This window comes from Clarias gariepinus, chromosome 15 (assembly GCF_024256425.1).
Source record: "Clarias gariepinus isolate MV-2021 ecotype Netherlands chromosome 15, CGAR_prim_01v2, whole genome shotgun sequence".
Taxonomy (NCBI): domain Eukaryota; kingdom Metazoa; phylum Chordata; class Actinopteri; order Siluriformes; family Clariidae; genus Clarias; species Clarias gariepinus.
Genome location: NC_071114.1, coordinates 26,116,060 through 26,140,919, shown reverse-complemented (window position 1 = coordinate 26,140,919; position 24,860 = coordinate 26,116,060). Strand labels below are relative to the sequence as shown.

Here is a 24,860-nt window from a genome sequence, read left to right as displayed (position 1 = left end):
CCGCGAAATTTTTTGCTGGTCCTCGTGAAAACTTACGGAACTTGCAGAACTTTGCGGCAGCTCACAGTGCCTAACACCGCATCTCGCAATGAGTCAAACTGCATAGGTGAGATATGGATATAAGGTATTCCTTGTATTGTGAAAAATGAAGATATTTTTTTGGTAAAATGCTGTATACATTTAAAAAATAATTAGGGATGCACCGAAATGAAAATTCTGGGCCGAAAACGAAACCGAAATTTTTGGATGCACTTGGCCGAAAACCGATACCGAAACCGAAAATGGCTTCATTAAAATAACATGTTTAAAATATTTTCTTTTTGTTTGTATTAAAAAAAATGTTGCATATTGCAACTTTGCTGTTCTCATCTGAAACTTTAAAGTGCTTCCAAACCGCCGACATACTCAGTGTTTGATGTGTAATGACAGCGCGAACGAGACGGGAGGATGGGAGACGCGTGGCGACAATTTCGGCTTTTATTTTTGGCGCTTTCTTACGTTTCGGCCGAAATAGCAAATTTTCGGCGGCCGAAATTTCGGTGCATCCCTAAAAATAATAGTTGATTTTTCTAAAAAAGAAAAACAATTCATCTCTGTTGCTGTTTAATTAAGCAAAAGGAGTTTAGGAGTGTTTTTTTTTTTTTTTTTTAATGCAAATTTTTTATCATTTTTCAGAAGTGCAATTGTGAGGTCATCTTACAATTTATCATTTAACATCCACTGTTAGATAATAAGGCCTGGGGCTCGCAGTCTCCACTCCTATTCATCACAAAGGTGTTCTATCGTTGAGGTCAGGATTCAAGTTCTTCCAAAACAAACTTGCTCGTCCATGTTAGTATAGACCTTGCTTTGTGCACTTGTGTGCAGTCATGTTGGAACAAGAAGGGCCATCACCCAAATTGTTCCCACAAAGTTGGGAGCATGAAATTGTCCAAAATGTCTTGGTATGCTGAAGCATTTACAATTGCATTTACTGGACGTAAGGAACCGAGCCCAATGGCTGAAAAACAACCCATCACTAGTTCCATCAATGCTGCGCACCAACCTTCCATAAACTTCTTTAAAACATCTTCGAAGAGTTGAAGCTGTTTATAGCTGCAAAGGGTGCACGGCCAACATCATATTTACCCCCTATGGATTAAGATTTGCATGTTACTCTAGTTTATATGCATGTGTAGGCAGGTAAGTGAATACTTTTGCCAATAGATTTCTTTTCCTCGTGTGTGTTGTTGATGGGCGATTTTGGTTATGCTGGTTCCGTGTGCCATCTTTTCAGGAATAATGAACAAATCAATGTTTTCACTTTATACAAATCACTGGCCTCTAGCACCATCACTTTTTGCTGTACATCGGTGCTCTGCCCTCAACATGGCTCACGTGACCGAGCTTTCCCTTTGAATGAATGTTTTGACGACTCACTCAAGAATGAAAACAAACCTGTTACTTTTTTAGTGTCTGTATATAAATTAGCACAGATCCCAGTCATGGTGGCTAAATACCTACACCTCGTGCATTGTCGAATATCAAGTCACGAACAAGCCCCGAGGGGAGATGGCCTCACAGGTGAATCGCAATGTCACACAGTTTAATTCGCACTCCAGTAACAAGCCTCTGAGCTTGCTGCATTACTGACTAGACGACATTCTTTAGGCGTGCGTGGCAAAGTCGACGCCCGTTTCTGGTTTTACAGAGATGACTTAACGAAATAACTGATACACTTATTAAGAAATAATCGTAGCTCTAGTGCAAATGGTGCATTCCTCAGAAATGAGATTGCATGAAAAGATTACAAAACTCTGATATAAATATATCATGTACTGTATATACTGTATACCTGTTATGTACTAGTATGTGCTAACTATGCAACAGCACCATATCATGGTAATCATTTATATAATTAAAAAGATGATAAAACAATATTTAAATTATTTATATCAATATAATATTTTTTAATAGAGGGAAATACATTAGTTTATCACACATTGTCATACTTTTATTCTCCCATCTAAGCCTGTTTTATCTGTCCGTAAAGCTATGCACAGATTTCCAGGCTCATGTCATCTGATACGCTTTCCATCCTTTCTGCAGTCTTAAAGCATAAACAAGCTCTGTGGTGACTTGTAAAACAGGCTTTCTTTTAAGCTGACACAGAAAAAAAACAAGCCCTTTCACCATCATCACATGTCTCAGATGGGGGAAAAAAAGGTCCTCTTGAACATAATTTCTGTGTATGAGTGCGGAAGGAAACAGCCATCCATACCAGGCTGGGTCTTTTGAATGTGCTTGGTGGGTTACCTCCTACATTAATAATCCTCCTAGATTAATTTAATTCCCATTTCTAAATTCCTCGTAATGCGTGTCCTGTGTTTCATCAGCACCTCGTCCGGGGTGTAGGCTTCCCGCGACCCTATAGAGCATAAGCGTTATAGTGGGTGAGAAAGATGAGCTACAGCACAAGCACGTCATGCTTCCTAATAAAGGTTCTGTGAAGGTTTGGACAAATTCTCATGAATGGTCTAGCAGGAGTTACAGATAGGAGAAAGTGTGACGACGGACGCTGACAGATGATCAGTGATCCCTATGTGTCACCTATACTTTGCAGGCAGGAGATGCAAGAATGGAGGTTAGATAAGTCCGTCTAAACCATCCTTAAGCACCAATCACACTTAAAACACAGCGCTACTGTGTTATATACGACATGTATGCAATAATGCTACACTTGACTTTGAAGTGGGAAGTTGGAACAAGAGATTTATGTCATAATATGAAATTTTTATCTCCTTTTATTCAAGCTGTGAGGTGGGGGAAGGAAAACGTGTCTTCCTTAAGATAGTAAACTGTATAGTTAGTGTTATAGAATACCCAGAGTTCCCAATTGGGAATTCCGAGTAGAGGTTTTCTTTAGGGTTTCATTTTTCATTAGCAACAACTTGTAACATAGATAAACACTACATCATTTAATTCATACAATCATGGAATATGATACGAGTGATGCAACATCACCTTTATCTGTTACTTGGACAATAAAATAATTTAATTTGGTTATAAAAGTACAATTGCGGCAGGTAATTGAACAGGTACATCAGCTATAACAAATGCATTTCCTGTCAGTTTCCACCCTTTATTCATCTGCTCATCTTTACCTTGCAATGCACCGCAGGGTTTTAGAGCAACCACCTTTTAATGATTCCCCGACTACATCAAAAGCCTGTTTTCATTGAAGCATAAATCAGGGCCATGAAAGGCAACAACACGTAACACACCAACTAAGTTGCAGGTGGTGGTCAAATTAGTGTGTGGAGAGCATAAATCAAAACAGTATCTACCTTTCCTGATCAGTTTCACCTCCTTCATAAAATCATTGTCTCTGTATCAGTGTGAGGGGGCGGGTCTGCGCTGTAATTAGACGACCCGTCTCGACGGGGGCATGTCGGAGCCTGACCTGGTATGTTCTTCAAGCACACTTGTACCCCTTCAACTCTGAAATCAATCAGAGGCCCAGCTTCCAGAGAGCTCATTATCTTTGTAATTATCTTGCTCCTACAGGCCTGCTTTATCTCAGAGCCAGGCTGGGCCTCCATGCTGGTGCTCTCCCAGATCCTGAGCCTCACTCCTGCATCTCTTGTAAAAAGCTTTAGGTTTTTACACTCCCTGGTGTAGAGTGGGTTGTGTTATTTTGACTGCACAAATGAATCTTCAAATTAGGCACTGGGTAAAATATTTGATCAAAACTTCAGTCAGCGTTCACCAATGAGCCAAGACATCATACCCACCACCCGCATAACCATAATACACTCTTGGTCCTGCACCAAAAGAGCTTTGACTCGGCAAAGCTCTTGAAGTTCTGGAGCCATTTTGGAGCCAGAGCCCAATTTTGAATCAGTTATTTGTTTTTAGATCGCCAAAGCATCGTTACCTCAAGACAAAATATTGGCACCAATATTTTTCTGTGCTGGAACAAAGAACCGCTTACGTTAGGGGGTAGGGAGCTGGATTATAACGACTAAAAGTTTGAGATCGCGGTCTTTACACCGGAGAGATTTTGCCACTAGCATTGTAGGGAAAGTACAGACATACACGTGCTAGCACCTGGTCCACTTTGGTAAAAAAGGGGACAGTGATGTTAGCGACAGATATTTAAGTTGCGCAAGTTGTAAGTCAGAGTCTCTGTGGACCTGACTTGTTGTTCCAGCACATGCCTTAGTTTCAGTCAACACTTTAAACTCTGTCATGTTCCTCAAACCATTTCTAAATGATGTATCTTTGATCTAAAAGGGTAAAATCAGGGTTCACAACAACAAGTTTGTTGATTTTCACTCCTTGCTATGACAAAATGCCTGAAAACTTTGCTTTTCTAACGTCACTCAGATCAAACTAAATTCCCTGAAGAGGAAAGGGCAATGAAAATTAAACAACAGACCATCAGTGCATTTCAAAGATGTGTTTCAAGTCGTAGTAAAATTATAAAAATTCAATGAAAACTGGTGTTCCACCCCAGCAACCCTTAAAGATGCAGCACATCATGTTGCAAATGAAATTGATCATGTACGTCAACCATTTTGCATCATTGGCACTACTGAATCATTGTTGAGCGCTGTGTTTTCCAACAGAGTGACGAGCATAATTCGACAGAGCTGCTCAGAAGAGTACACTGGTGGGGGTAAGTGGCAGTCCGATATCTCAACAATGACCCTGTTTCTGAGATTGACTCACAGTTTTACACCCCTGCTGCCGCAGATGAGATGTAGCCATTGTGTGTGAATGCTTCTCTGTCTCTCATTGCGGAGTAAATGAGTCAGTATCTGCAGTCTAGTGGGAGGGCGTCAGGAGTTTGACTTCAGGTCCAACGCAGTTGGTCAGAGTTTTATCAGCATCTCAAGAGACACCGTTGGCACCATGACATCATCACTCACCCACTCCCTTCTTCTTAAAGGATGCACTGCTAATGGGGTTTTTGTCCTTCTGCCAGATAACAGTAACTCTGTAAAATAGCGCTTCAGATAAATGCTCATGTCCAGATGATGTGCACTGATTTTAAACGTCTTTGGTTTAAAACCTAATTGTGTTGTTTGTTTTGTAATGTTATTTCATGTTATTTTGTGCTTGCCCTGTCGAAACAGGCTTTAAGTTCAGAAACTTGAGTTAAATTCCAAATAATTGTACAATGGATTTTTATTTTTAACGGCATATTCTTAGTTTAAGTAAAATAAAAATGGACTTTTTAAAAAACGATTGCTGTTCTGCTTATAAAATATTTTCTCTTTCAGTTGGTTTAGCAAATATAGGCCTAGTAGTAGCCAAATAATTAAAATTTGATTAATATTGGAGGGAGTGTCTGGTCATTGTTCTGTATCTTTTGTACCTGCTTGAAGGGCCTGGTGCGTGCCCTTTTGGTGCACAGGATTTTATAATTTAATCATTGATATTAAACACCTTTCTTAAATTTTAGGTTCATTATTATTATTATTTATTTATTTTTTACCTGTTTCTCTTTTTGCACACCCCATCCTTTAAATCTCATGCTATTAAGCTTTAAGCAGAACGCAGACCATCTGCTCAGCCTTGAGGTGTCCAAATCCTTTGAGAATTCAGCGCTAATACTCAGTGTATAATCTGGTTAGAGTTGTATCACTGTTCAATCGCTAATATAGTGGCACACTTTTTTTTTTTTATCCTTATATATTTGAAATTATTTGTGGGTTGTGGAAGTAAGGAAAGAGACTGAAGAGTCAGCGTAACATCAGTCTTTAACTGGTCTCTGATCAGTTAGTCTTTTCTAGTGTCATTTCCTGTTATTGATTTTTAGATCGCTTTCAGTGCCTCTTTTAGGGTTCGCTAATGACTTTATGACTAAAGGACGTCATCGGTAAACAAAGTACTGTATATAACACAAGGGTAAAACATGATGTATATAATAAAGAAGGGGGTGAAATCGTTCAATGATGTTTTGTGATTTTTTTTTCATGTAGCAATTCATGTTTCAGCAAACTGTCTCAAATCTTTTTATTTATTTGTATTATGTTTTAATTTATATATGTTTGCAGTTGACTTAATAAAATGTTTCCATTCCCCTATAATTAATATGTAATTTGCCAATCATTACACTTTTGTAGTATTTGGCTTTTTGTAGTATTTAGCTTTTGTTGAATTTTCTAGAAAGTCCAAGGGAGAAGCTAGTTCCTGTTATCATTACAGTATTAACAGGTGTTTCCTCACTATTAGCCCCTCCCCCCCCTCTCAACAATAATAAGAGCCTTAAAAAAAATGTCCTGAGGACTTTCCCATAGAAGAAAACCTCCAGACTGTTACAAAGCCCTGACACTGAAGACTCCTCCCACTTAAATAAAAAAGTTTTCTTAACAGAAAGCTTCAACTTGTCACCGGTCGTGTTTTCTTTGTCAAATCAGATGTTTATTTAAAATCAGTTTATTCCTAGTTTTAGATGACGTAGCTCGTCTGCTGTACAAGTCCCTGGAATAAGCTGTTACTATAGAAACAATACGAAACAAAATCAAAGTTTTGCGAGTATCCTCGAAACTTGTTAAACTTCCATCATGACAGTTTGTAAAAAAAACATCTGTAAACGTGTCGTATTTTGCTTTGTCTTCTCAAACAGCTAGATGCTGAAAGGGCAGACATGTTATAGCCTTGTTTTTGTGTGTTTGTGTACATGTGTGTATACACACGTGCACACATACTTATACACCTGATCCCTTTGGCTCAACTCCAATCTCGGCTGCAGCATCATCGTTCCAGTAATGAGAGGCACACTCGGGTGTATACACACACACACGCTCACGCCTTGCAGGAGTATGTAAACGTAACTCTTAACTCCAGAGACGATGAGGTACTCTGCTATGTCGCCATTTGAGTTACACAGCTAATTACACTCAACAAAAATATAAACGCCTTTATAAACGCCTTTATATTTAATTAAGAGTTAGCAAGATAATGCACGGCCCCATGTTGCAAGGATCTGTACACAGTTCTTGGAAGCTGAAAATGTCCCAGTTCTTGCATGGCCAGCATACTCACCGGTCACCCGTTGAGCATGTTTGGGATGTGCTTGACCGGCGTATACGCCAGCGTGTTCCAGTTCCCACTAATATCCAACAACTCCAAACACAGCCATTGAAGAGGAGTGGACCAACATTCCACAGGCCACAATTGACAATCTGCTAAACTCTATGCGAAGATGATGTGTTGCACTGCATGAGGCAAATGTTGGTCACACCAGATACTGAGCGGTTCTAAATCCCCAGACCCCCAATAAAGCAAAAAACTGCACATTCCAGGGTGGCCTTTTATTGTGGGCAGTATAAGGTACACCTGTGCACTACTCATGATGTCAGATCAGCATCTTGATTTGGCACACCTGTGAGGTGGGATGGATTATCTCAGCAAAGCAGAAGTGCTCACTATCACACATTTATACTGATTTGTGAACAATGTTTGAGAGAAATGGTAATATTGTGTATCTGGAATGAATTTTAGATCTTTAAGTCCATCTCATGAAAAATCGGAGCAGAAACAAAGGTGTTGCGTTTATATTTTTGTTGAGTGTATTTCCCGCCATTGAGTCATTGTTTGAAAATGAGCTTCTTCACATTTGTTAGCACATTTTACAAAAATAATAAGATGGATTATCAGTTTGTGTTTTTTAGCTTGTGTTTATTGTGCCAAATATATCCATTGCTTAGTGGATTATAGATTATTGAGGGATTTATGAGCTCGTGATGTCATTGTTTCACTTTTGTACTGAGCAATAACCCGCAGAGCCAGCTTAGTCTTTTTATTAAGATGCAGTGCTCTGATGGGTGTGTGTGTGTGTGTGTGTGTGTGTAAAGAAGAAGAAGGTGGCAGCTGGTTATCTTGGCAGCCAGCTGATTTGTGTTACGTTCAGCACAGATAGTAAGCTGGTGTGTGCTTAAAGCCAAAATCTGGCATTTTTTTGTTTCCCCATCTTTGTCTCTGTATGCATATGTCTGTCTCTGTCTGTGCGTGTGTACCCCTGTCTGTCTGTCTGTGCGTGTGTACCCCTGTCTGTCTGTCTGTGCGTGTGTACCCCTGTCTGTCTGTCTGTGCGTGTGTACCCCTGTCTGTCTGTCTGTGCGTGCGTACCCCTGTCTGTCTGTCTGTGCGTGCGTACCCCTGTCTGTCTGTCTGCCTGTGTGTGCGTACCCCTGTCTGTCTGTCTGCCTGTGTGTGCGTACCCCTGTCTGTCTGTCTGCCTGTGTGTGCGTACCCCTGTCGGTCTGTCTCTGTGTGTACGTCTGTGTGCGTGCGTATGTCCATCTGTGCCTGTGTGCATGTGAGCGCTTGTCTCTGTTTGTCGGTGTGTGTGTACATTAGGGCTGGGTGATAAAACGATAACGATATGTATCGCGATAGACACATGGTCCATATCAATAAAACATGTGTTCGATAAAACGTTCGATAATTTTTATTCTTTGTGGGAAGAAAACCGAGGTTGCAAAGCTAGTTTGGTTGCTGTCATGAGCACTCGCCCCGCGACCAGCACTAGGACCATGAAGTAGTACCGTCGCGATTCAGGAAGCATAAAAGGAGACAAGATGGCGCTTCATGTCGCTCAGTCATTGAGTCTGCTCATGCCGTTTCCGATGCTTTGCCGGATCTTATGTGAGTACTTACAATTTTGGGTCCAATTCCTGATTTAGTGTGAGTTGCTAGAATGCGGGTTTAATTCTGTAAACTCTTGCTCTCGGCATAAAAGAGTTTTTACAATGTCTCAGGTCGTTATCCTGCCTGCCGCTATTTCTGCTTTGGGTTTACCGTCCACGCTACAAACTGCTAGTCTTCTGGTCCGCCTCTGGTTGCCCGTGACAGTTGCATTAACAAAGGCACTCGCTTTCTGGTAACCTAGCAACATAGGGAGTGATACGCTAACAGCCAATCATGTAACAGTATCACGTTTGGTTGCGCCATGTCGTTGTCTCGTGCTGGTCTGCTGGATTCCTCTTTATAAGCAGAAAATGCACTTTGCACTATTTTATTATACTTTATTAAGCATTTCTTACATTTTCTTTCATTTTGCACCTTAAATGTTGAGATAATTAAGTGTTTATTGTGACTTTAGACTTATGTTTAAATTTTAATTATTTGAGTTTTCCATGGTTGTTGACATTTCTGCCTTAATAACTGAGGGGACTATGATCAGAGGAAGGTTAAGTTTAAAATAAAAATGGTTAAATGTAATATATTTTTCTTCTGGTCCTTATTTTAAATGGGTCATAAAAAATATCAATAATTGTCTATATCGACTGATATGAAACACTGAACGTGATAGTTTTCAGCCATATCACCCAGCCCTAGTGTACATCCGTGTGTTTGTGTACCTGATATTCCTTTTCTGTCTGTCTTTGTACTGATGATCTTTATTTTGTTTCTTACAGTTCCTTCCCATAATTATTACCTTATTTTTCTGTTATGAATCAAACTTGCAGTAGGAACCAGTTGAATGATTAACATGAACTGGCGCAGTCTAGAAGGTGAAAATCTACCTTTAGGCTGTAAAATCATCCGGTCGTGGAGACTGGTCGGGTAGTTGTTCAGAAATGGTTTGTGATTGTTTCACTTCAGTCAAAAGACAAAAAGCTTGCATGATTTTCAACAACATATGCAGTGTGGATCTGCATTAGCACACGCAGTTGAGATGAGGAGCAGTCAACATGTTTGTTGCTTTCACCTTAATAAAGTTTGTCTCTTTTCCATTAACGTCTATGTAAAAACATTTTTCAACAGATAATTATTTACAATGTTTAAGTATAAACTACAGCTACCAGACCATTTCCAGTTTAAAAATGCAACAATTTTATTAAGGTAAGGTAATAAAAAAAAAAAAAAAAAAAAAAAAAAATATATATATATATATATATATATATATATTGTTCTACTTTAAATAAAGCACACACTTCGTTTGAGATCGATGTGAAATTAGACTTAGATACATTTCATTAAACTTTTTTTTCCATTAGAAGACTAGAAGACGCGTTTGTCCACTGTTTGTGTTAGATTCTGCCCTAATTGTGATTTTACATCTTAAACCATCATAAAAAATAAAGACAAAGTGTTTTCACCATTTTACTTCTGCATACAAAAACAAAAGAAAATATGCAGGCTGATATCTTACTGCAGCTCACACACTTATCGCCTCAAACCACACCCAGTGACACAATACCCATTATGCAGTTCACCTAATCATTTGCCCAAATGCTTTTTACAACAATATCAGCATACTCGCACTTTGGATGGTTTGGCATTAATTTAATTAGCATGAATATCCCAACATATCATGGCTACGTGAAATCCTGAAGAAGGGCTATTGTGTCACATAAACCTAGTGTGGTGTAAAGCTGCCTAACAGTTTTAAGTATTTTCTGTGTTGGTGCTTTAAAGTCTGTTCCAGTCTCGTGCTTGTCACTAAAATCCTCCTGTTAATCATTTATCTTTTTTTTCCATTCTTTGTTATTCTCTTTTTTTTTTTTTTTTTTTTTTTTTTAGCAGTTGTGATGTCTTGAAGCATTCTCTGGACCTTTTCCGAAGTGCACACGCCGAGAGCTGATGGGCCGCGTGGCTCCAACATGAGCATTCGCGATGTTGGCGGGCGGCGCCGCTGCTTCGAGGATGCCGAGCTCTCGCTGCGTGTCTACCCCGGGGCGATCGCCGTGGGCACCATCTACTGCCCCGTGTTGGCCCGCAAGAGAACCACGGCCGCCGAGGTCATCGAGCAGGTGATCGCTCGGCTGCGGCTGGACCGCACCAAATGCTACGTCTTGGCCGAGGTGAAGGAGTTCGGCGGGGAGGAATGGATCCTAAACCCAAACGACTGCCCGGCTCAGCGCATGATGCTGTGGCCTCGTGCTGCGCTCGAGAACCGCTCGGGAAGCGAGGACTATCGCTTTCTCCTGCGTGAGAAGAACATCGACGGTTCCATCCACTACAGCAACGTGGCTATGTGGCTGCAGCTGACGGAGGAGCGCCGGCGCATGGTGGAGCGCGGACTGCTGCCTCCGCCGCAGATACAGGACCACGACGACCTCTGCAAGCTTCCTGACCTGAGCGAAAAGACTCTGCTGGAGAACCTGCGTGCCCGCTTCATGCAGGAGAAGATCTACACGTACGTGAGTAGCATCCTCGTGGCCATCAACCCCTTCAAGTTTCTGCCCGTCTACAACCCCAAATACGTCAAGATGTACGACAACCACGAACTTGGGAAGCTGGAACCGCACATATATGCCGTGGCCGATGTGGCTTACCACGCCATGCTGAGACGCAAGCGCAACCAGTGCGTCGTCATCTCGGGAGAGAGCGGCTCAGGGAAGACACAGAGCACCAATTTCCTCATCCATCATCTGACGGCGCTCAGTCAGAAGGGCTTTGCCAGCGGGGTGGAGCAGATCATTCTCGGAGCTGGGCCAGTGCTGGAGGTAAGAGCAGGATGTTCATGATGTCTCATAGCTGTGGCTTTACAGAGTTGCTATGCAATTTTACATCAGATTGAAATTTAAAGTAACTCGTACTATCTAATCATACTAAATGTGCCATATGAATGGGATTGAGTGCTTGCGTTTGATTGCAGTGATTGATTTTTAGTTTTTTTTCTCCTTTTAACTTGTAAATACATTTTGATTGAAGTCCAGGACCAAAGAAACATTTCTGTCTCAAGCTGGAAAAATAACGATGATTGACCTCTACTACTTACTGTAACATCTGAAACAATACAGCATGTGATGGAAATTAAATGGAAAAGTCTCAACAACATTGTTTCATGTAAACATCAGTCAGTCATTTTCTGTCTATTAATTAGCACGAGTAATTTAACTTTAAAAGTACTTGGAAAAGAACATCGCTAACAAATATGACACTGCAAATCCGGAACCCGTGCGGCGTGAAGCCCGAGCGCTGGAACTCTTCCAGCAATTAACCTGCTTTGTCAGAAAGCTAATGTTCAATCGCAGAGGTTAATCACCAACTTCCCGGCGCTGTCGAGTGCTTTTCAAGTGCAGAGAACCGGCTTTAATTGTTTGCACAGTGAGATTGCGTATCTGCGTGTTACAGATTAATGCGGCATGTGGAGGGGCGTAACACGGAGGCTGAAGTTTCGCCGGTAGCTCTTGCTCTTTTTCACTCACACAGCAGGTGACTGATTAGTCACTCCACCCTGCCAAAGTCTACAGCACACGCTGATTAGCTCACGGTGCAGAAGCGTCTAACAAAGACGTGTCGAAAGCATGTCATTCCGAGGTTTGCACTTTCAGTCTGTTAAGTTTGAGAAGGACTGGATTTATACTCTTCTAACTAAATGAGAAGTTTTATAATAGTTCACTATACGGCCAAACATTTGTGGACAACTAATCATCACACCCCCATGACCTTTCTGAACATCCTGTTTAATTTAGCTGATTAAGGGGATTTGTGAACATTCAGCCACAAAAGCGTTAGAGGTCACACATCGATGTTTGGTGAGGTGGTCTGAGAATGCTGTCTGTTTCATTTCATCCCAACAGCTCTGTGCACGAGTTCTTTTACCCCAGTCTTAAGGCATCATGTGTTCATGGAGCTCGCTTTGTCATGCTGGAATAGGTTTTGGCTTCTTAATTCCTTTGAAGGAAAATTTTCAGTTTTATGTTAACTTTGCCATTAAATAAAAATTTTACTTTGTAGCAACAGTTTTTAATAGGACTGCATATGAGTGCACTGGTCAGATGTCTACAACCTTTAGGTGTAGTATATTTATTTAGAGTCATCAGTTATATTGGTAAAGTCTTGACACGGTGGCGTAGTGGTTTGCACTTGCACCTTCAGGGTGCCTGCCTTGGGTCTATGTGTGAAGATGGCATGTTCTCACCGTGCTGGTGGGGTTTTCTCCAGGTACTCTGGGTTCCTCACACAGTCCAAAGGCATGCAGACTAGGTTAATTGGTCATTCCCAAGTCTCCTGGGATAAGCACTATAGTTGATGAATGAATGAAATTATTTAAAATATGTTGATTAAATTAATTAATTGGCAGCGACCTCATTTCCCCTCTCGACTGTTTTAACCACTCAGAGTTCAGCATCATCAGTATACTAATCACCAGCCTGATCATCTCTCATCATCTGCACCTGTTTCTCACTGGTTCATGCCTTAAGTTAGATGCTTTTATACTTGAATGATTCATAGGTCACTGTGCGGCTTACTTGCCAAAAATGAGAGCCAAAAAAATCTTTCAGGAAGCATGGAGAACTATTATTCAAGACTCCATTAAAATACAAGAAAGTCTGGCTCTTATGAAAGCAAAATATGAAGAAACGAGACCTGGCTCAAGACCTTTTCTAAAATCTGGAATTGAAAAATATATCTAAAGTGGACATTTTGTTATCCTATGTGTTATGCAACCTGTTTATGTTTAACTGAATGGTGACTTTATTGTTTCATATGATAATCAGATAATCAGCTTTGATCCCCCCCCCCCCCCCCCCCCCAGGGCTCGGTTCAGTCTGCTTCAATAGTTCACTGGGTTTGCGCTCTGTCCACAGTCCATCAGGTTTTTTTCCCCTTTTTTCTTTTTTTAAGCTTTAAAATCTAAAATGACCTAAACAGATGTGACATATAGATGGCACTGGTGAATAGTTTCACACTCTAACGCTGCTTTGTTTACATGTTCATAGGCGGAGCAGTTGTATTATGCTTTTTTTCCTTTTTTTTGGAGTTGTACAAAGGGTAAAGGCTTTAACTTGAGTACTTTGTCGTATCCGGACAACCCTGCTATTAAAGGAACATGACAATAGCAAGCTACAGCACTTATCTTGTCTGAGTGTGTGTTTGTGTGCGTGTGCGCGGAATGACCCTGATATGCTATTGTTTTCTTTAACTTTTAAAAAAAAAATTTTCTTATGGACCTGTGCCTGTTCAGTAGCTCTGATAACTTACTTTTTTTTGGCACTTTATTAAGTAACGGCGATAAATAATAGGTTTTAAGTCTTGCTCAATTACCTTCAGATATTCATGTGATTCAGTGTTTGGAGCGCATGTGTGCAGTGGAGGGTTACGTTTCTCATACTAGTTACTCATAAGCGTGTTACTGATAAGTGTGTAAGTAGCGAAAATATTTCGTGAAAGGAACCTGGGTTTGTATTTATTATGTGCGGAATGAAGCTTCAAGAGATAGAGCATGTGCGCTGATCCTCAGCTATTGTCGCTTGAAAGAAAGTGAAAAATATTTTCACTGGAAATTCCTGATACACATTGTCAGTTTGATTACTTGAGTAATAGATAAGCAATGAAACGTGCCTTTAGCACAAGAGTAGGGCTAGCTTGTTAAAGGTTAGCATGTTGGAATGTTTGCTATACTTGTATGAAATTAGGTGACGATGCCAAAAAAACAACCACCTGGATATCATCTGACTTAGGGAGTAGACATGACAAAATCAATTACCTATCGCTTCACCATAACAGTCTTCTATCATTTATCCTCAGCGTACTTAATATCATGCGTGTATAAGCAGTGGTGGTAGATTATTTTTACTTTAAGTAAATTATGAACGCTTGCTGTAGCGCATGCTCTGCCGAATCATTAGAAGAGCTTTTATCTCTTTAGAAGAGTTCATGCTGTCCTCCTCCTCATCCAGACTAAAATTCCTTGTGTTCTTGGTGTTGCTCCAGAACTGTTGTCCAAATATTATTTTTTTTAAGGCCACACAGCGCTGTGTCTAGAGCACCATTGAACCATTTAAGGACCATAGAGCTAGTCAGTAATTTACACAGAGCATTGTGACTCTCACATGATTTTGTGAATTGCTGCGTCACAAGCTTCTTTGTTTGCTAGTCTGGCTTTTTAAAATCGTATTAATAATAGGACTAACTGTATAACTGTTCACACGATTTCTGGCATGGACATGTTTGTGTGCAACATCGGGTCCTCGTGAATCGTGTCGTTTCAGCTGGCAGCAGCAGTACAAAGTAAATCCTGTTCTCATCTCTTCAAAGCACAAGGGGACAGAAACGAAGCTTCGTGCAGGGCTAAAAGGAGGACGTGTTGATAGAGTGAATATTAATTACTGTGTTTAGACAAGTTCAGTCCACAGTGAGTCTTGTGTTTGTCTGCACATTCAACCGCAAGCGCACAAACGTAGCGTAAACTCTACACTAAAAAGATACACCGAAACATTTTTCAGATTGTACCAGTCCAGGAGTAATACATGATTCTGATAACACACATGAAGCTCGCCAGCTGCAGCGGAGGTCTTCCTCGTTAAAGACCACACAGATGCACATGATCGGCAAGTGTTTCTGTGATTGACATGGAGCAGAGAGTATCTCATCGTCCCATCCCTAGCCAAGCATACAAGATTTCTGGATGATCCACCTATCTGTCATGAGACTAGGCAGCTGATTTACAGTAACTCACTAGATAGATCCATCCACCCGTCCATCTGTCCAGCCATCCACCCGTCTGTTGGTCCGTCCAGCCATCCACCCGTCTGTCCGTCCGTCCATCCATCTTTCCATCCATCTACAGTACCTAGACAATTTTACCACCTCAAATGCAAACATACATAATTAAAAAAATTAATTTTGCCAATACTTAATTTCAATGCAAAAGATCACGATTGGTAACTGAATCATCTTTTGCACATATCATATACCATTCCGTCCACCTGTCCATCCATCCACCTAAACAATTTTACCACCTTATGTATGCAAACATTCATAAATAAAAAAATATATATTTTGGCAATACATGATTCGCCATACAAAAGATTACAATATGTAAATGAATCGACATTTGCTCATATCTCGATCTATCTATCTACCCATCTAGTTATTTTACAATTAAAACAAAATTCTCCTTAGATCCATAACGTTCACTTGTGCATGTTTTTTTTTTTTTTTTCAGATAATTTACACAAATTGATGAAGTCCCATTCAAAGCTGTTTCTATGGACATAACACAACTGAATATAGAGCTTTTGAGAATAAAGTTACTCCTAGAAGTTTTTCAACATTGATTGATCAGATTTAAGAATTTAACAGCATTTAAGTATAAAACTGAGGAACTGTAAATATTAGTGTACTGAATGTCCTGATGTTTTTCAGATACAGGATCTGTTGTGTGTCCAAGCAAAGCCTTAAATACGTTAATTGCAAGTTTACAATCAGCTCCTTTAGATCTGTTTTATTTGCCATCTGCTGCTAGTTTTATCTTTTTACACCCTAATCTTAGATTTACTTTGCTATTGTAGATTTGATTGGATTCAGTTGCATTATGTTTTTATTATAACAGAAGATAAGCCTAAGATTAGCGTGCATTTTATGTGTTGTAGCAATAATGCTGTAATTGGCGCTCATTGCAGCTAATGTTTTTCTCATCATAAGGAGCGATTGTGAGATTTTATTGAGACTACGCTCAAGACAGCGCAGGAGGTAAGGGGTACAGAACTCATGAAGTGCTGTTTGGGGTGAATAAGGCATAGTTTTGAGTTTAATTCATAATAAATTGATGGATGAATATCTAAGTAAATGAACACACATGATCTATTTTTGAACAATTATAATGTTTCTACAAATTCTTTCAATATATCTTTCATTTAAAGTGCTCTGGTGTTGTTTTCAAAGAATATTGCAATATATTCAATCACTAAGATAACCCCTTTTTATTTTTCTGCTCAGTCATACGTTGTTGTTAGTTTGCTCTGGTTGGTTCGTTACATTATTTGCTAAATAGCAACAGCCTTATCCCAGAAACTCAACTTTCGAGTTTCATAAAGTCCTGATTAAAAACTTGAACAACTAAATAACAGCAGCAGTTATCTTTAAAAGCTTAACTGTTCAGTTGTTAATTCGATTTAAAGGATATCGCACTTGACCAGCTCCAAAGACTCGGATGAAATGCATTAATTATGCATCTGACGTAAAATGTAAACGCTTACTTTCCTGTCTATTTAGCTTTGTTTTTATTTTAAATCTTATTTCCTTAATCAAATGTAAAATAAAAACAAAGCTGAATGGACAGAAAATTCAGCTAAATGAAAAATGGTTAAAATAAACTTGACCACCCATGTTATCAGTCTCTGGTACAGTGGGCTTTCTTTTGCTAAACAGTTTTATAAATAGATGTAATGCTGTTTACACGGAGTATGAAAAAACGGTTTTAAGTGCATTACAGTAATCTGTAATTTGTTTGGAGTTTGTCACCAAAAAAAACAACTTTAAGTTATATGTCTAATGGATAGATGTATGGGTAGATTAATGGATATGGATGGATATATGAATGTATTGATGGCTAATTGAATAAGTGAATGAACGGATATATAGACTGTTGATAGATGGTTTGATAAATATATGAATGCATGTCTAATGGATGGCTATATAATAAATAGAGGAATATATTAATAATAATATTATTATTATTAAATTGATGGATGAATATGAGTGGATTGATGTGAACAGATATATGGATGGTTGAAAGGATGGAGGAATAGATGAGTCGATATATGGACGGATATATGGGTGAATGTGGATAGAAAGATTAATTGGAAGGCTGGATTGATGGATATGAACAGTTATCTATATGACTGGATGGATATATGTATCGATAGATGGATGAGTGGATTGATAAATGGATAGATTGCTTGGTTGATAAATAGTTAGTTAGTAGTGTAATTGTTTGAGTGACAGACTGATAGGTTAATTCATGAAACTTGTCTATGTGAGTGGAGAGGGGAGTGTTTTCCTCCCTGTCTCTTTATTTTGTTCAGTTTGGTCTCAACATGGACACTCAACCCCCTCACTCCTCGCTCCAAACCCCAGTGAGTGTACGTCCTTGCCTCATTCTGGCATGTGAGTGTTTGAACTGTGCTGTGATACCAGGGCCTGAAAGACGAGTAGCATCGCAGCCATGCTAAGAATAAAGTCCTTGTCTCTCTGGAATGTTGCCTGTGGCATAGTAAATGACTTATGAACTGTACACAACCCAAAAAAAAAAATACTGAAAGGAAAGCGGCCATGGCGGGCAGTCACTTCTTCTTAGATTTGCTCCTCCCTATTGAGCGCCCTTGTTAGTTAATTCCTTCCTATCGGTGAACTGCGGCATGTGATTTTAAGACGTATAGCAAGTGTAAATTATGTGCATGGTAGGCACGTCTCCAGAGTAAATTGATCTATATTGTTCGATGGGTGTGGTCTTTCCCGGGTGACTCTGCCCCCGTCCACAGATCATAGCAGCTGATTAATGAGGATGAATGTAATGTAAATACTTCTCTACATGCTTCATTTATCAGATCACAACCCTTAAGCAGCACTCTGCGCTAATATGGCACTCGTTTATAGGTTGGATTTCATTCCTTAGCAGGGTGGTTCCAGGTCTTGCGTCCTTGCCTTTTTTGCAGCCCTAGGTCAAAAGTGCAGTGTGTAAGTATCTATAGCGCTCAACAGGAGATGAGCGGGAGGGGAGGGAATCCCTGAGCTAATCAGATTGGCCTCCTTTTCTAAGAGCTACAAGTGGGACTTTTTTTTTTTTTTTTTTTACCCCCTGCCCCCCACCCCCATACTGTTTAGACAGCTAACGCCTGGTATGTAACTACCAAATAAACCTTTGAATCCTTTCAAGCACCTGTTATTTAATTTTTTCGTTCAAAGTGTCCATCCATAACAATAGTCGAGGACACAACTCATTCCTACACCAATAGTACCCAACTGTTTGTATTGCGAAAGCCAGTTCTGGCAGCGTATGATGTTTATGAAGCTGGAAATGACGGGTGTTGTGAAATATTTATGGTTTGGCCATAGATTAGCTTCTACCCACCTCCTAGGAATGCTGTTAAAATTATAGGGTTGGGATACATACTGAAAACGTTCCAGAGTAAACCTAGGCTTACTCGCGTGATAGACGAGAGATAACATAGACGTCGGAGATCCTTCATGAAGCAGCTAGTGTGAGAGATCTCAAATCGTTTCAGTCACAACAGGTCCAAGCCCTCCATCATGATGCAGTGCCTCGTCTCATTCTGACTCCTTAATGCACTATTAAGGATGAATGAAGATAAGTTATAGCCGATAAAGTCAAGGAGCCGGGACGAGCCTCCTAATTTCAGCAGCTGCACAGCAAATCTCAAGAGAAGAATTACGTGGGCTGATAAAGTGCACCAGATTTGGCAATGATGCCCAAATTCTTTCCTCGTGAGTGAAAAAACATCTCAGATTTTCAAGGAATTAACCCGTTGGCAAAGATAAAGACATAGTATGCTGATGCAAGAACGCGGTTGGTTGGGAAAAGATGTCTCTTGAGTTTTCTTGGGTTTATGTAGATTAGAAAAAGTGACCAATTTGTACTGCAAACTATTCCTTAAATGACAACTTCTACAGCTCATGTGGTATAATAAAAAAATCTTATTTTATGATGTTGTGCCCAACTGTAATTAGTTCCGGCTTCATAAAAAAAAATGAAAGTAAAACTTTAATCCACGTTTTCATTCTATGCTGTCATAGATAACTGTGTATCTCAAATCTTAAATTCTGGCTAGTGCAGTTGGCTTGCATTTCTAATCTGCTAATGTGTGTAAATATCAGTTAATTTAAAATCATGTGTTGAGGCAAATTAGAAGAAAGTGTGAATGCAGCATTATAGTGAAGGAAAAAGCACAAAATTAGTTTTCTGAGTATCTGACTGGATCTTTCATAAATGTGTCTGTCTGTAGAGGATGTATGTATTTGGTCATTTTTGTAGAAGGTTAAAAAAAAATTATTTAAATTACACGGTTGGAAAAATCCAAGAGATTCTTTAGTAATAATACTGCATTTAAGAAAAAACACAAAAAAAACCCACTCTTAACTCGGAGTTCCTACTCTGAACTCACTCTCCTTTACCTGAAGTTCAGCAACAAGTGACATCAAGTTAAAATGTTTGCATAAAGCATCAACAGTAAACAAAAAAGTGTTTTTCTTTCTTTGTTTTTAAGTGACACAAAGGTGTCGGATGTTTTCAGAAACTTGTAATTCTGACTTCCCACGTCCACAGTAATCCAAACACAGAATAATTCTATTATCATGTAATACTTATCCTAATTCTTTTTTTTTTTAAATATGATTCTTATCGAGCCCCCTCCTTCCACTGATGTTTCATGAGCATGTAAATGTGTGTAACCTCATCCCCCTTGCCCTGGGCTGACAGCAGGAAATTCAGGGTTCTCTCTCTCTCTCTCTCTCTCTCTCTCTCTCTCTCTCTCATGATACAGAGCCACTGTGGGAACGCTGCTCTGTTTAACACACGCTAATCTACAATAATAACGATCAATTTTGCTGAAACATTTTCTCCAGCGAGACTCTTGGCCTTCCAAATACATGCAGAGAGCGAGGTTTTCGTTCCGGCAGGTTCGGGACTCTCCCTTAGTTTTTTGACCCCCTCTGTTGTTTTTTGACCCTGATTTGTTTTTGAACCCACAAATGATTTTCTGGTTTTGACAGAAAGCAGGTGCAGTTGTTGTTGTTGTTGTAGGCTTTAAAATATTTATCCTTTAGTAGCATTAGCGCTTCTCTCTAAACCAGTAAAGCATGTCGGCAACGATCAGACATTATCAGACATCTGTTTCTTTGTGACTCGTCCAATCTCAAGCAGCTCTGGTATGTGACTCTTCTCCAGGCAGAGTGCGGACTTGTTGTGTAGCATTCTCTCTTCTCCTCAAAATGACACGCTGTTCTGAAGAAAAGGGAGATTTAACCTTTAATTTTCAGTAAGTGTCACAGTATATTTTCTTTTCTTTTCTTCTTTATTGCATGGACAGATTAGGATCTGCACGCCTGAAACTTTGCACACTGTTCTGCTCATGACCAGACATTGCTTTTCCATTTCTATTCCATTTATTCCATAAATTCTATTTTTATTACTTCTACATAGTGTAATTTTTTTTTATATCCTTAAAAAAATCCTTAATATTTTCTTTTTCATACCCTATTCTTATTTTTATTTCATATTATTTGAATATCTGAATGGGCGGGGCAATGGTGTAATTATCACTGTCGCCCCGTGCTTCTAGGGTCCGGGTCAGATTCCCGTCTCTGTGTGCATAGAGTTCGCATATTCTCCCAGTGCTTGGTGGGTTTGCTCCGGTTTCCTCCCACAGAACAAAGTAGGTCATGGGCAGTTGTAAAAGCATTAAACTGCTTATCGTACTGTGTGTGTGATAACTTTTTTGAATGTAAATTTTGAACATTTTAATCTTGTCTCGAATACCCTGTAACAGAAGCCATGTGACCTATAAGACACTGTGTTATTCTGGATTTAGCACATTTTGTGTTTCTTAAAAAGCCACTTAACATTGAGAGATGCTGATCTTGACTCTAGTTGCAGGATCATGTTGCAGGATGGTAATTTCATTATTGTGCAATCAAGCCCCCCCCCAGGTCAAATCTCAGTTTGCAGCTCATGTCCGTGCTCGTGTCGGTGTGATAACGGTCAGATGGGGTTATCTACAGCAGTGCTCAATGTTGTTCTTCTCTGCTCTTCCCCAGTTTCAGTGGTTGTATCTCATTCCTGCATTGGTTTTGGGACGCCTCCCAAGTCTGGCCTCGTTTTTTTCCCCTTCTTCCTGCTTTCCTGCCTTCCTGTGGTGGATGGCCCGAAGACACACAGTCTGGGTGTGTGTGTTCTTTCCTGCTTTCATCGAAACCCACTGAGCAAACATAACCTCTGTTAGATTAGATGGTGTTGCATCATGAGCTGCTTTTTTTAATGAACTGTTTTACTCTTAGTACTTGAGCAGAAAAGGCGTCGTAACGCCGCGTCAGCTTCCATCTGCCCTCTTTTCTGGAAGTGTGTATGAGCACAAAGGCTGCTGTTAACCTGCAGTGTATGTGATTGGTTCAGTGGTTTAGCTTTGCCCAAGCCTGCCCTAGGACAACTTTTTCTAACACTGTCTCTCTCTTTCGCTCCCTCTCTCTCTCTCTCATATACACGTGTGTGTGTGTGTGTGTGTGTGTGTGTGTATATTTATATATATTCTTTTATATTTTTATATATATATATATATATATATATATATATATATATATATATATATATATATATACACATACACACACACACACACCTGGAAGCTAATAAGCCCATCCTGAGCATCGCTCATACAGGAAACTTTTCATGTACAGTCCTGACGTGTTTTAATGTTTTTCATAGAATAATCTGGCACAGACCAGTGTTTTGTCACCCTCTATGTTGCGCAGTTTCATAATCAGTGTGTGTCTGAGGGCAGCCGTGATTCTGGTCATTGTGCTGCCAACTGCAAAGCACTGATTAATTTTAGCAACACTTTAAATAGAGTATTGTAGAAACATACATGGTGATAACATTCAAGTTATGAAGGAATACATTCATGGTTCATCATCATTCATCTCGTAGTTACTGGCAAGGTAAATTGGGTGTCTGGGCCAGAAACACTGGACTTTAGAAAGGTATTAGACCAGGGCTTTAATCAGATGTCGGTCATTAAACTGTTAAATGGCGTGTCAACCAGATGAAGAAAAGAAAAAGAGAGAGAGAGGCGTGTTTTTATATGAAGTCCAGCCTGGAGAATTTAAATGATCTTAGGCTGTGGGATTGGACCAGTGGGCCTGGCCTTTGCGTCAGTTTAGTGGTATATAAAAAGTGAATGTTTTGACTGATCGCTGTATGTGTTTCAGTGCAGGACTCTTTCCAAATCTGTTTTAATGTAGCTTGAGAATCTACAACTGTACAGTCACGTAGTAACACACTACCGTCCTTAAAAGGTGAGAAGGTTCACTAACCGCAATGTTCTTCACAGTAAGCATAAAATGTCAGAGAGATGTTTCAAGTTTTATTGTCATATGCACAGTAGAGGAGAAGAAACATCCCCCCCACACCTGTACAATGAAATTCTTTCTTTGCTGTCCCTTTTAATAAATGCCACTAAAGAGTAGGAATAAACATAAAACAGAATAATAAAAAAAATAGGTTAAAAAAGGAAGTATATCATAGAATTAAAAGTTCTAAATAAGTAGTGTGCAAATTCCGCAAGTGTATGAAGAATACTGTGTTAACTATTTAACAAATCTTCGGAAATAAGTGTCCCTTAAGAGTCTCTTTAATCCCAGTATGTGGAAATGCGCTACTGGCAACTGAAAAATGAAAAGCCAATTTTCTTATCTCATATTTTCTAGAAAAATAAATAATGATCTTGAGATAACGGTGCAGAAGGAAGTGCTGTGAGGACTCCTGGCGTGTCTGGACTTTGTAAAGCGGTCCCGTGTAACACCAGCACCAACACCAGTGTTGACATGCCTGCTGTTCGTCAGCTCATCTGTGTTGCGCTGTGTCTGTCCGTGTCAGCACACAGACTGCTTTTTCCCACAACTCGTAGGTCGGAATTTCGAATGATTAGAAATCCCGACCTACGAGAAGGAATAAGGAACAAGCATAATTCCAGGAATACAGAAATCTCACACTCCAGATTGAGCAAAAACGCATCTGTAGAGTAACTAAAGGGCCACTTTTCATTGTGAGGGAACGATGGGAGCATATTCAATTCAATTTTATTTGTATAGCGCTTTTAACAATTGTCATTTACACAATCACACAAGCAAATCTATTAAATGCTGTAGATTTTATTAAGATACATAACGCATGATGGGATGGAGCAGAGCAACCGTGTTAATCATTGTACTTTTATTGAGTTACAAGTCGTTTCAGTTTCTTTGTCCAACCCCTGTGTGAATTTCATATATTTACAGTATATTTATTCCTTTCGGACCTAGTTTTCCCAGAAATGGAATCTCAATTAATAACGAAACCAGATAGCGAAATAATATATTTCAATGTTCAGTGTTTAAATCTTAACACTAGGTTTGAACGTGTGTCTAAATACACAGAACATGAAATATACACTGACAGTTATTTTACTTTTTTTCCCCCCTTTTTCTTCAGGCCCCTGTGTGATTGCTCTGATTATTTTTGTTTCCTGCCCATTATTTTGATATAGTGTGGAGAAATGTCTCCAGAACTAGCATAAAAAGGTTTTCATGTCAGCTATCTCATTTCACATTTTGTAATTGAGGGGGAAATCAGTCAATCTTTACCATACGGAGGGAAAGAAAAACCTTCTCTCTGCTGGAATTAATAATAATCAAGAACTATCTCGCGAATGCTCTGAGCATGACGGAGCGATGACTCCGAGACGCCTCACTGAAATTCTCTCCAGCGTCGGTACCCTCTCCGCTTTCCACACCACTTTTATCCAAAGACAAGCCGCCACAACTGTCGTGTCGCACAATGCTCTTCTTGTTTTTTTGTTTTTTTTTGTGTGTGTGTTTGTGTGTGTTGGTCAGGTTGGTCTGTATGAAAGCGTGCGGAGGGTCTCATTAGCTGGAAGCCTCATGAATCATCTGAATGGGCTCCATTCTTCTCAGCGCTTTATGACTCTCAGCACAGAGTAAGTGCAAGATCACTATTCAGCTATGTCCTCCACTCCCACTTCCTGCACGTGTCGGTCGCATCTGCTCGTGCAGGTCCCTCTACATATTTTAGATGTCACGTCCAGCAGCTGCACCACAGCTGTATAACAGAACCGTGCAGGACAAGTGTGGACGATGTGCGGTATTGCGAGCGGAAGGGGAATTCATGCGCCAGGAAAAGAGCTGCCAAAGTTCTGTCACACGCACACATTGTTTAGGAGCTCTGCATTTTAACATCGTTCAGAATACACCGAAAGCGATGTGTGCAATATGAAGAGCGTCAAGACATGTCTTACAGTATGAACTCATCTCACAAACATGGCCATGAGGTCAGCACAGATATCCGCTCGAGTTCCTATCAGCAGTTCTAGCTAAAATCAAAGAATATGTGAACGAGC

The 24,860-nt window shown here is 39.8% G+C and overlaps 1 protein-coding gene across 8 annotated transcripts in view; it reads left to right on the top strand.

The window, feature by feature from the left end:
- myo9aa (myosin IXAa) overlaps positions 1-24,860 on the top strand; it is a 113,216-nt gene that overhangs the window by 15,429 nt on the left and 72,927 nt on the right. For 7 of the 8 annotated variants that reach the window (XM_053512724.1, XM_053512723.1, XM_053512720.1 and 4 more), the window contains exon 2: positions 10,522-11,447. In XM_053512724.1, the coding sequence (XP_053368699.1) occupies positions 10,602-11,447 (846 nt within the window). In that variant the 5' untranslated portion in view covers positions 10,522-10,601. The remainder of the gene's footprint in view (positions 1-10,521; positions 11,448-24,860) is intronic. The other variant, XM_053512719.1, reaches the window with a different exon arrangement.